Source organism: Bombina bombina, chromosome 1, assembly GCF_027579735.1.
Source record: "Bombina bombina isolate aBomBom1 chromosome 1, aBomBom1.pri, whole genome shotgun sequence".
Classification (NCBI taxonomy): Eukaryota; Metazoa; Chordata; class Amphibia; order Anura; family Bombinatoridae; genus Bombina; species Bombina bombina.
This window is the reverse complement of record NC_069499.1, coordinates 191,951,141-191,963,298: the sequence shown is the minus strand read 5'-3', so window position 1 is coordinate 191,963,298 and position 12,158 is coordinate 191,951,141. Positions and strand designations below refer to the sequence as shown.

The window sequence follows — 12,158 nt, the reverse complement described above, 5'->3', positions numbered from 1 at the left end:
GGGTATTCCTTCACCTACTTTTAAATACAATGAGCAGCTCTCATTAGCTGCTTGCCTGAGTACATTGTCCCTTTCATTTATGAGGAATTTACTTCCTCATAGAAGGTTAAATTATGAATAGATAACGCAGTACAGTTTCATTATTTATTTTTCTACGCTGCGGAACAAAATAATTGAAGGGAGAGGGAGGAATGCAACTCTACAGAAAAATGGAGAATCAGATGTGGCTGTATATAATGCTCACGGGGTGGGGGAGGGGAGGAGGACCCCTACACTAGACTACAGAAAAAAAGTTTTTTGTTTTTTTTAAAAAAAAAAACTACCTATAAACTGGCTACTGGCAGATACCTAAGGTGGCCGCCACTAGTGGAAGGGGAGAGGGTTAGAGAGCTGTATGGGAGGGATCAGGGAGGGTTGAGAAGGGATCACTACACTGCAGGAAAGAAAAAAAAATGCCCTAAACTGCATACTGGCAGACTGTCTGTCAGTACCTAAAAAGGTAGTGAGGAGTGCGGTGGGGGGAGAGAATGGTTTGGTAAGGATCAGGGAGGTGGGAGGGTAATCCTTACACTAGAATACTATTACCCCTGTCAGCTAACTAATTAACCCCTTCACTGCCAGGAATTTTCAGAAGTTTGGTGCAAAGCTGTAATAAGCGGCCTTAAATTACTAAAAGATATGGAAAAGCCATGTATGTCTGCTATTGCTAAAGAAAGGGGACCCCAAAGAATCTTCTAAAACCATTTGAGTTTTGACTGCACAAGCGGTATGTACATAATTCCTGTGAGAAACACAAAGTTTGTTAAAAAAAAAGAAAAAAAAAAAAGTTTTGTCCTTTTTTCTCAATTGTATTTTTGGGGCAAAATGGGGGCATAAAATATACCAAAATGGGCCTAGATCAATATCTTGGGTTGCCTATTTAATTAACTACATAGTTATAGTAAAAACAAAACGACAAGTAAGGCTCTATTTCTGTTTAAATGGAGTGATAGCAAACATTTTAAAATGGCAAGGGGCATACATGTGCAGCCACCAATCAGTGGCTAGCTCCCAGTAGTGCATTGCTGCTGAGGATATGTATATGCTTTTTTAGCAAACGAGAACAAATCAGATTAAAGGAACATAAAACACCATTATTTTTCTTTCATGATTCAGATAGAGGATGCGATTTTAAACAACTTTCCAATTTACTGCAGTTATCAAATTTGCTCAATTCTCTTGCTATTCTTTGTTGAAGGAGCAGCAATGTACTTCTAGGAGTTAGAAGACACATCTAGTAAACCAATAAAAAGAGGCATTTATGTGCAGCCACCAATCAACAGCTAGTTCCCAGTAATGCATTGCTTCTCCTGAGCCTACTTACATATTCTTTTCAACTAAGGATACCAAGATAATGAAGCAAATTAAATAATAAAAGTTGCTTAAAGGGCAGTCTAGTCGAAATGAAACTTTCATAATTCAGATAGGGCATGATATTTTAAAAAACTTTCCAATTTTTTTTATCCTCAAATTTGCTTTGTTCGTTTGGTATTCTTTGTTGAAGGCTAAACCTAGGTAGATTCATGCCAATTTCTAAGCCCTTGAATGTCGCCTCTTATCTCAGTGCATTTTGATAGATGTTCACAGCTAGATACTGTTAGTTCATGTCTGTCATATAGTTTGCATTGTGCGGATTCCTGTGGAGTTACCTATAAGTCAGCACTTGGCAAAAAAGCAAGTCTGTCAAAAGAACTGAAAAAAGGGGGCAGTCTGCAGAGACTTAGATACAAGGTAATCACAGAGGTACAAAGTATATTAATATAACCATGTTGGTTATGCAAAACTGGGGAATGGGTGATGAAAGGATTATCTATCTTTTAAGCGAATGTTTAATATTTCCTGTGTTTGTAAGCTACCTAAATTAAAAAGTTCTCCTCTAGAACTTGGGAGCAACAAGAAAATAGAAATGGGTAGTTGATGGAAGCTCTAAAACAAAGCTACTACAAACGTGTGAGTGATTTTAGGCATATTAGTCTGTCATATGCGTTCCTGCCCTCCATTATAGTTTTGTAGTAGCTTTGTTTTAGCGCTTCCTTAACCTACCCATTTCTTTTATCAATACAAATTCTGAAGTAGACTGTCGCTTTAAAATCACATTCTTTACCGGAATCATAAAAGAAAAATGTTGGGTTTTGTGTGCCTTTAAATCAATGATTTGCAACCTTTTTTTTGCCGTGGCACACTTTTTTACATAAAAAAATCCTGCGGCACACCACCATCCCAAAATTTTACAAAATCACACATTGTAGCCTAATACAGGATATTTATACAGTGTGTGTGTATATATATATACACACACACACTGTACTGTGCTGTCATGCCATGCCTCCTACAAACTATACATGACATATTGACATTCATTCACAAACAATCATAATGATTGTCTGTGAATGAATGTCAATGACATGGTTGTAAATGATGCCTGATGAGCCTGTCAAATACCTCCCAATATTTCAAAATTTGAAAGAGGGACACCCCCGCACTGTTGTCAGTCTGCCGCAGCACACCTGGGGATCTCTCACGGCACACTGGTTGAAAAACTCTGCTTTAAATAATGGAAGTAAATTATAAGGCAGTTTAAAATTGCATGCTGTATGTGAATCATACAAGTTTTATTTTACTGTCCCTTTAAATATATGGCTTCCTATATTCTATGGACATTAAACATAAATTATGGATATGAAAGAGCAGTGTTTAAATGTATAAGATTTATATTGAAACAAAAAGGAAATGCATACTGAATACATAGTTAAATGATCACTGGTAAGTAAAATAGTGATTTTAATATTTCTTTATTGCAGAACCTCTGTCAAAAGTGTTGAAATTGCAAAAAAAAACCACCCCAACAACCTGTAATGTTAATTTAAATTGACATAAATTAAATTTTACTCAAAAAAAAAAGTGTAGATTTTGCTAATTTTGCTGTGTTAAACTCTTAATATTTCTAGGTGACTTTCGGCAGATCTTTTGTCATGTTTGTCTGGAGAAAAGAATTACTGTGTCTAATCAGCTGTGCTACATCAGCTTGCTCATTGTATGGGATGCCAGGCTACATAAAAGTAAGTGACCAATAAGCTATATTTTATAGTATATAGGGACATTCTAGTGCAAAAAAAAAATCATATTTTAATTCATTAAAGAATTTAATTTGTGCACTGTTGAGGTTCCAACTCTATATTTCTTGGAGCCACAAGAACTGGATCTGCCGGGCTAAACACACCTAGTGATTGGTGGGGTTTATTGACTGCCACTGCTGACTGGCTTACCAGCTATTTGCTGCTCCGGACCTGCAGTTCTCTGCTGCTTCAGAGCAGGACCTTAACTATGTGTTTTACCCATTTGCAGGGCTTAAACCCAAAGTGTTGGAGCATCAATCGTTCAAACTACAATGCCCTTTTAAACATTACATTTTATAAGAGTTTCAGAAATATCAGCATTTCAAACGGCAACATTAAAAAGAAATACTTCTGTTGCTATAATCACCACCTTCCTTTAAAGGGACAGTCTACACCAAAATGATTGTTGTTTAAAAATATAGATAACACTTTTATACCCATTCCCCAGCTTTGCACAACCAACATTGTTCTATTAATACACTTTATAATATTTAAAAATCTATATCTCTGCCTGTTTCTAAGCCACTAAAGACAGCCTCTTATCACATGCTTTTTTATTAGCTTTTCACAACTGCTAATCCATGTGCATCCATATTGTGCTCTCTCCCGTGGAAATAAAACTAATTGTCTACAAAGTAAGTCAATAGATAATTAATAGTCATGTGATCAGGGGGCTGTCAGAAGAGGCTTAGATACAAGGTATGCAAAACCCGGGGGAATGGGTAATAAAGGGATTATTTATCTTTTTTAAACAATAAAAATTCTGGAGTAGAGTGTTCCTTTAAGTCTGTGCTTTATATTATGTATGCTTTATATACTGACAAACACAGCACAAAGCCAATTTAGGGTCAGATTATAAGTGGAGCATCTTTTTAAACAATAAACATTTTGGAGTAGACTGTCCCTTTAGATTCAGGCGATGTGTAACCTCATCTCTGTGTTTAGTGCAATTTACAACACCATTACTAGCGCTTCAGATTCAGATACTTTTTTGCAAGTTGTGTGATGATGTTTTTGCTGCATATGAGACTTTTTTTTTCCCCCTACGGTATTCACTGTAAAGCAGAAAAAAAAAATCACCTTTCTTTATTTTAAATGAATTAGCATAACACATTTTGCAATTCGCACAGGTCCAGTCCCTCTTTGGCAACCTTGTTCACCTCAGTACTGGTCAGCCATCAATGGTTTATGTGCATTTATATAATGATTACCCTTGTGATATTCTACAGAAGGACAATAAAACCATCCTTATAAAAAATAAAAAGTCCTTAACACTACTCAGTCCATCTTGCACTTTTTCTACATTCCTTTGTTTCATATTTATTATTACATTTCATTTGTTATCTATTTGACTTTTTACTGTCATGTACCCACTTGCCTCATATACCTGACTGTGTTGAAAGTGTTCATCAAAGTTATTATTTTATTGGAGAAGCCTAAAGACTTTTTAAGTTATGCCTACATCAGACACACACATAATACCCTTTCTGTCAGGGTGTTTGTATGAGTTTAAAGGCAAACAATTGACAAAATCCTGCATTTTTATTTTGCAGGTGTCCGAAAAGTGCTGCATGATTTAATCTTCAGCAGCTTTTTCATGGAAATGGAATATAAGAAACTGTTTGCAATAGAATTTGTTAAGGTGAGTATTGGGTAACATTTTCATCCAAATGCAATACAACATTATATACTGCTGCATAATCAAAGAAACATAATAACAAAGACCTTTCCTAAAAGAACGTGTACAGTGCCCTAAAGCTGTATTCATGCAGCCTTTCTGTCCTGGGGACTGGTCCGCGGCGGCACTTAAAGGGACATTCTAATGCTAAAATGACATGCTCTAAATTGTTACAGATCCTAACTTATTATGGCCTAGATTACAAGTGGAGTGCAAAAACGAGCAGTATGAAGCATTAAGATAGTTGGCATATAATATATTATGCTTCCACATCACTTGCATTTTTGTGCTTCTATTACAAGTAGATGTTTAATATTTAGTGAGTGATTGGTAGTATAGTGCAGGTTACAAGTCTCATCTAAGATAGAGGCGATGCTCAATTTCCTCATGTAATATATTTTTTATAAGGAACTGCACAAAAATAAATAATGCTACACAAAACAAACACTCAAAGCCGGTTAAGCTATTAGGCTGATCTTTTACATCCTGTGCTCTCCTTTAACTATGGAATCTGCCGGGCAATGTTTGGGGTCCATAGGTTGTTTACTGTTCACCATTTGGTTTAGTTCAGTTGATGTTTGATCATCAGTAATTATAAAAACATGGGTCTCCGTCTACTAAAACTTGAGAAGGACGACTACGCCATGTGAATATGTATTTGATACATTTTTTTTTTAATTAGATTTTCTCTTGTTAAGTGTATCCAGTCCACGGATCATCCATTACTTGTGGGATATTCTCCTTCCCAACAGGAAGTTGCAAGAGGATCACCCACAGCAGAGCTGCTATATAGCTCCTCCCCTCACTGCCATATCCAGTCATTCTCTTGCAACTCTCAACAAAGATGGACGTAGTAAGAGGAGAGTGGTGTATTATAGTTAGTTTTTTAACTTCAATCAAAAGTTTGTTATTTTTAAATGGTACCGGAGTGTACTGTTTCATCTCAGGCAGCATTAGAAGAAGAATCTGCCTGTGATTTCTATGATCTTAGCAGAAGTAACTAAGATCCACTGCCGTTCTCACATATTCTGAGGAGTGAAGTAACTTCAGAGGGGGAATGGCGTGCAGGTTTTCCTGCAATAAGGTATGTGCAGTTAACATATTTCTAGGGATGGAATTTGCTAGAAAAATGCTGCTGATACTGGATTAATGTAAGTTAAGCCTTAAATGCAGTGATAGCGACTGGTATCAGGCTTATTAACAGAGATACATACTCTTATAAAAGTGTAATATAAAACGTTTGCTGGCATGTTAATCGTTTTTATATATGTTTGGTGACAAAACTTATTGGGGCCTAGTTTTTTTCCACATGGCTGGCTTGATTTTTGCCTAGTAACAGTTTCCTCAGGCTTTCCACTGTTGTAATATGAGTGGGAGGGGCCTTTTTTAGTGCTTTTCTGTGCAGATAAAAATACTGACAGAGACATTCAGCTTCCCTCTGCATGATACAGGACATCTCTGAAGGGCTCAAAAGGCTTCAAAGTCGTGTTTGAGCAGGGTAACAACCTGTGGCAGTTGTTGTGACTGTGTTTAAAAAAAAAAAGCAAAAAAAAAAACAAAAAAAAACGTTTTTGTCATTTATTATTCTGTTTTGTTATTAAGGGGTTAATCATCCATTTGCAAGTGGGTGCAATGCTCTGCTGACTTGTTACATACACTGTAAAAATTTTGTTAGTGTAACTGCCTTTTTTAACTGTTATTTCAAATTTTGTCAAAATTTGTTTCTCTTAAAGGCACAGTAACGTTTTTTATATTGCTTGTTAACTTGCTTTAAAGTGTTTTCCAAGCTTGCTAGTCTCATTGCTAGTCTGTACAAACATGTCTGAAACAGAGGATACTTGTTCATTATTTTTAAAAGCCATGCTGGAGCCCCATAGGAGAATGTGTACTAAATGTATTGATTTCACCTTAAACAGTAAAGATCAGTCTTTATCTACAAAAGAATTGTCACCAGAGGGGTCTGTCGAGGGGGAAGTTATGCCGACTAACTCTCCCCACGTGTCGGACCCTTCGCCTCCCGCTCAAGGGACGCACGCTAATATGGCGCCAAGTACATCAGGGACGCCCATAGCGATTACTTTGCAGGACATGGCTGCAATCATGAATAATACCCTGTCAGAGGTATTAGCCAGATTGCCTGAATTGAGAGGCAAGCGCGATAGCTCTGGGGTTAGACGAGATACAGAGCGCGTAGATGCTGTAAGAGCCATGTCTGATACTGCGTCACAATATGCAGAACCTGAGGACGGAGAGCTTCAGTCTGTGGGTGACGTCTCTGAATCGGGGAGACCTTATTCAGAGATTTCTAATTTTAAATTTAAGCTTGAGAACCTCTGTGTATTGCTTGGGGAGGTATTAGCTGCTCTGAATGACTGTGACACAATTGCAGTGCCAGAGAAATTGTGTAGGCTGGATAAATACTATGCAGTGCCGGTGAGTACTGATGTTTTTCCAATACCTAAAAGGCTTACAGAAATTATTAGTAAGGAGTGGGATAGGCCCGGTGTGCCCTTTTCCCCACCTCCTATATTTAGAAAAATGTTTCCAATAGATGCCACTACACGGGACTTATGGCAGACTGTCCCTAAGGTGGAGGGAGCAGTTTCTACTTTAGCAAAGCGTACCACTATCCCGGTTGAGGACAGTTGTGCTTTTTCAGATCCAATGGATAAAAAATTAGAGGGTTACCTTAAGAAAATGTTTATTCAACAAGGTTTTATTTTACAGCCCCTTGCATGCATTGGGCCTGTCACTGCTGCGGCGGCATTCTGGTTTGAGGCCCTGGAAGAGGCCATCCATACAGCTCCATTGACTGAAATTGTTGACAAGCTTAGAACTCCTAAGTTAGCTAACTCATTTGTTTCTGATTCCATTGTTCATTTGACTAAACTAACGGCTAAGAATTCCGGATTCGCCATCCAGGCGCGTAGGGCGCTATGGCTCAAATCCTGGTCAGCTGATGTGACTTCAAAGTCTAAATTACTCAACATTCCTTTCAAGGGGCAGACCTTATTCGGGCCTGGTTTGAAAGAAATTATTGCTGACATTTCTAGAGGTAAGGGTCATACCCTTGAAATTTCAAGGCAGGTGCAGCATCAACTTCCTCTGCTTGACAACAAGAGGGAACTTTTGCTCAATCCAAGCAGGCCTGGAAACCTAACCAGTCCTGGAACAAGGGCAAGCAGGCCAGAAAGCCTGCTGCTGCCTCTAAGACAGCATGAAGGAGCGGCCCCCTATCCGACAACGAATCTAGTAGGGGGCAGACTCTCTCTCTTCGCCCAGGCGTGGGCAAGAGATGTTCAGGATCCCTGGGCGTTGGAGATCATATCTCAGGGATATCTTCTGGACTTCAAAGCTTCTCCTCCACAAGGGAGATTTCACCTTTCAAGATTATCTGCAAACCAGATAAAGAAAGAGGCATTCCTAAGCTGCGTACAAGATCTCCTTGTAATGGGAGTGATCCATCCAGTTCCGCGGACGGAACAAGGACAGGGGTTTTATTCAAATCTGTTTGTGGTTCCCAAAAAAGAGGGAACCTTCAGACCAATTTTGAATTTAAAGATCCTAAACAAATTCCTCAGAGTTCCGTCATTCAAGATGGAAACTATTCTAACCATTTTACCCATGATCCAAGAGGGTCAGTACATGACCACAGTGGACTTAAAGGATGCCTACCTTCACATTCCGATTCACAAGAATCATCATCAGTTCCTGAGGTTTGCCTTTCTAGACAGGCATTACCAATTTGTAGCTCTTCCATTCGGGTTGGCTACAGCCCCAAGAATTTTTACAAAGGTTCTGGGCTCACTTCTGGCGGTCCTAAGACCGCGAGGCATAGCGGTGGCTCCTTACCTGGACGACATCCTGATACAGGCGTCAAGCTTTCAAATTGCCAAATCTCATACAGAGATAGTTCTGGCATTCCTGAGGTCGCATGGGTGGAAAGTGAACAAAGAAAAGAGTTCTCTATCTCCTCTCACAAGGGTTTCCTGCCTAGGGACTATAATAGATTCTGTAGAAATGAAAATTTACCTGACGGAGTCCAGGTTATCAAAACTTCTAAATGCTTGCCGTGTTCTTCACTCCATTCCGTGCCCCACGGTGGCTCAGTGCATGGAAGTGATCGGCTTAATGGTAGCGGCGATGGACATAGTGCCATTCGCGCGCCTGCATCTCAGACCGCTGAAATTATGCATGCTCAGTCAGTGGAATGGGGATTACACAGATTTGTCCCCTCTACTAAATCTGGATCAGGAAACCAGAGATTCTCTTCTCTGGTGGTTATCTCGGGCCCATCTGTCCAAGGGTATGACCTTTCGCAGACCAGATTGGACAATTGTAACAACAGATGCCAGCCTTCTAGGTTGGGGTGCAGTCTGGAACTCCCTGAAGGCTCAGGGTTCATGGACTCAGGAGGAGAAACTCCTCCCAATAAATATTCTGGAGTTAAAAGCAATATTCAATGCTCTTCTGGCTTGGCCTTCAGCTAGCAACATTGAGGTTCATCAGATTTGAGTCGGACAACATCACGACTGTGGCTTACATCAACCATCAAGGGGGAACCAGGAGTTCCCTAGCGATGTCAGAAGTCTCCAAGATAATTCGCTGGGCAGAGACTCACTCTTGCCACCTGTCAGCGATCCATATCCCAGGTGTAGAGAACTGGGAGGCGGATTTTCTAAGTCGTCAGACTTTTCATCCGGGGGAATGGGAACTCCATCCGGAGGTGTTTGCTCAATTGGTTCTCCGTTGGGGCAAACCAGAATTGGATCTCATGGCGTCTCGCCAGAACACCAAGCTTCCTTGTTACGGATCCAGGTCCAGGGACCCAGAAGCGGCACTGATAGATGCTCTAGCAGCGCCTTGGTTCTTCAACCTGGCTTATGTGTTTCCACCGTTTCCTCTGCTCCCTCGTCTGATTGCCAAAATCAAACAGAAAAGAGCATCGGTGATATTGATAGCGCCTGCGTGGCCACGCAGGACCTGGTATGCAGACCTAGTGGACATGTCATCCTTTCCACCATGGACTCTGCCTCTGAGACAAGACCTTCTAATACAAGGTCCTTTCAATCATCCAAATCTACTTTCTCTGAGACTGACTGCATGGAGATTGAACGCTTGATCCTATCAAAGCGTGGCTTCACCGAGTCAGTAATTGATACCTTAATACAGGCACGAAAGCCTGTCACCAGGAAAATTTACCACAAGATATGGCGTAAATATCTTCATTGGTGTGAATCCAAGAATTACTCATGGAGTAGGGTTAGGATTCCTAAGATATTGTCCTTCCTCCAAGAGGGTTTGGACAAAGGATTATCAGCTAGTTCTTTAAAGGGACAGATTTCTGCTCTGTCTATTCTTTTACACAAGCATCTGGCAGAAGTTCCAGACGTTCAGGCATTTTGTCAGGCTTTAGTTAGAATTAAGCCTGTGTTTAAACCTGTTGCTCCTCCATGGAGCTTAAACTTGGTTCTTAAAGTCCTTCATTCTATTGATATCAAACTTCTTTCATGGAAAGTTCTTTTTCTGATGGCTATTTCCTCGGCTCGAAGAGTCTCGGAGTTATCTGCCTTACATTGTGATTCTCCTTATCTGATCTTCATTCAGATAAAGTTGTTCTGCGTACAAAACCTGGGTTTTTACCTAAGGTGGTTTCTAACAAGAATATGAATCAAGAGATTGTTGTTCCATCATTATGTCCTAATCCTTCTTCAATGAAGGAACGTCTTTTGCATAATCTAGACGTAGTCCGTGCCTTGAAGTTTTACTTACAGACTACTAAAGAATTTTGCCAAACATCTAACCTGTTTGTTGTTTACTCTGGACAGAGGAGAGGTCAGAAGGCCTCGGCAACCTCTCTTTCTTTTTGGCTTCAGAGTATAATCCGTTTAGCCTATGAGACTGCTGGACAGCAGCCTCCTGAAAGGATTACAGCTCATTCTACTAGAGCTGTGGCTTCCACCGGGGCCTTTAAAAATGAGGCCTCTGTTGAACAGATTTGCAAGGCTGCAACTTGGTCTTCGCTTCATACTTTTTCCAAATTTTACAAATTTGATACATTTGCTTCTTCGGAGGCTGTTTATGGGAGAAAGGTTCTACAGGCAGTGGTTCCTTCCGTTTAAGTTCCTGCCTTGTCCCTCCCATCATCCGTGTACTTTAGCTTTGGTATTGGTATCCCACAAGTAATGGATGATCCGTGGACTGGATACACTTAACAAGAGAAAACATAATTTATGCTTACCTGATAAAATTATTTCTCTTGTAGTGTATCCAGTCCACGGCCCACCCTGTCCTTTTCAGGCAGGTCTAAATTTTAATTAAACTGCAGTCACCACTGCACCCTATGGTTTCTCCTTTCTCGGCTTGTTTCGGTCGAATGACTGGATATGGCATTGAGGGGAGGAGCTATATAGCAGCTCTGCTGTGGGTGATCCTCTTGCAACTTCCTGTTGGGAAGGAGAATATCCCACAAGTAATGGATGATCCGTGGACTGGATACACTACAAGAGAAATAAATTTATCAGGTAAGCATAAATTATGTTTTTATAGTATTATTTTTTTATAGTATACAACATAACAATAGATGACTTAGAATGGAATGAGTTCACAACATGTTGCATTCATTGATGAACAAAACATAATAATGGTCATCTAGTATAATAAACATAAAACAAACAACAGTGGTCAACAAAGGAGAAGTCCTCTAGCCACTCCTCAGCTCTAATTCTCAGGGCGAGTGGATCCAGAGGTAATAGTCCATCCCATATTTCTCATAAATATTCAGTCAATTACAACCCCAGTCCTCATGGCCAGGGAAATAAAAAAAAAAAAAACAGTGAGGATCCCTATCTATGTTGATGTAACTAATCACATTCTAGTAATTTATTCCACACTCTAAGGACTCGGAGGATACGGAGTGGGGGGTGAGCCCACCCCCATTCTCATGAAATTGAACATATAGAGAGCCAGAGGGTTAGTGGGAAGTGAAGGGAGAAGGTGAAGAAAAGAAGAAAGTCAAGGGAGGGGAGGGATGGAGAAAAGTGCCAAGACATTAGTATTTTTATTTTTTTTACTATTGAGGTTCTACAAATGTAATAATTTACTTTGGAAAACACAAAGTTTGTTTTTTGTCATCAGGCGCCTTCCCATCTTATTTTTTCCACAGCACTACAAGCAGGTACAGAAAGAATATATGGATGATGATCACGACAGAAATATCTCTGTCACTGCAATTTCTGTTCAGGTCTTCACCGTTCCCACCCTGGTACGCACAAACTGGTTTAAAAGTATCTCAAGGTATCAGTGTTAGAGAGCTGGGCAAATCA

General features: G+C 39.9%; 1 protein-coding gene across 5 annotated transcripts in view; it reads left to right on the top strand.

Annotated features, from left to right (window-relative positions):
• Window positions 1–12,158, top strand: part of UBR1 (ubiquitin protein ligase E3 component n-recognin 1) — a 693,945-nt gene that overhangs the window by 236,672 nt on the left and 445,115 nt on the right. For all 5 annotated transcript variants that reach the window (XM_053697798.1, XM_053697801.1, XM_053697800.1 and 2 more), the window contains exons 9-11: window positions 2,988–3,098; window positions 4,709–4,797; window positions 11,999–12,097. In XM_053697798.1, coding sequence (XP_053553773.1) covers window positions 2,988–3,098; window positions 4,709–4,797; window positions 11,999–12,097 — 299 coding nt within the window. The remainder of the gene's footprint in view (window positions 1–2,987; window positions 3,099–4,708; window positions 4,798–11,998; window positions 12,098–12,158) is intronic.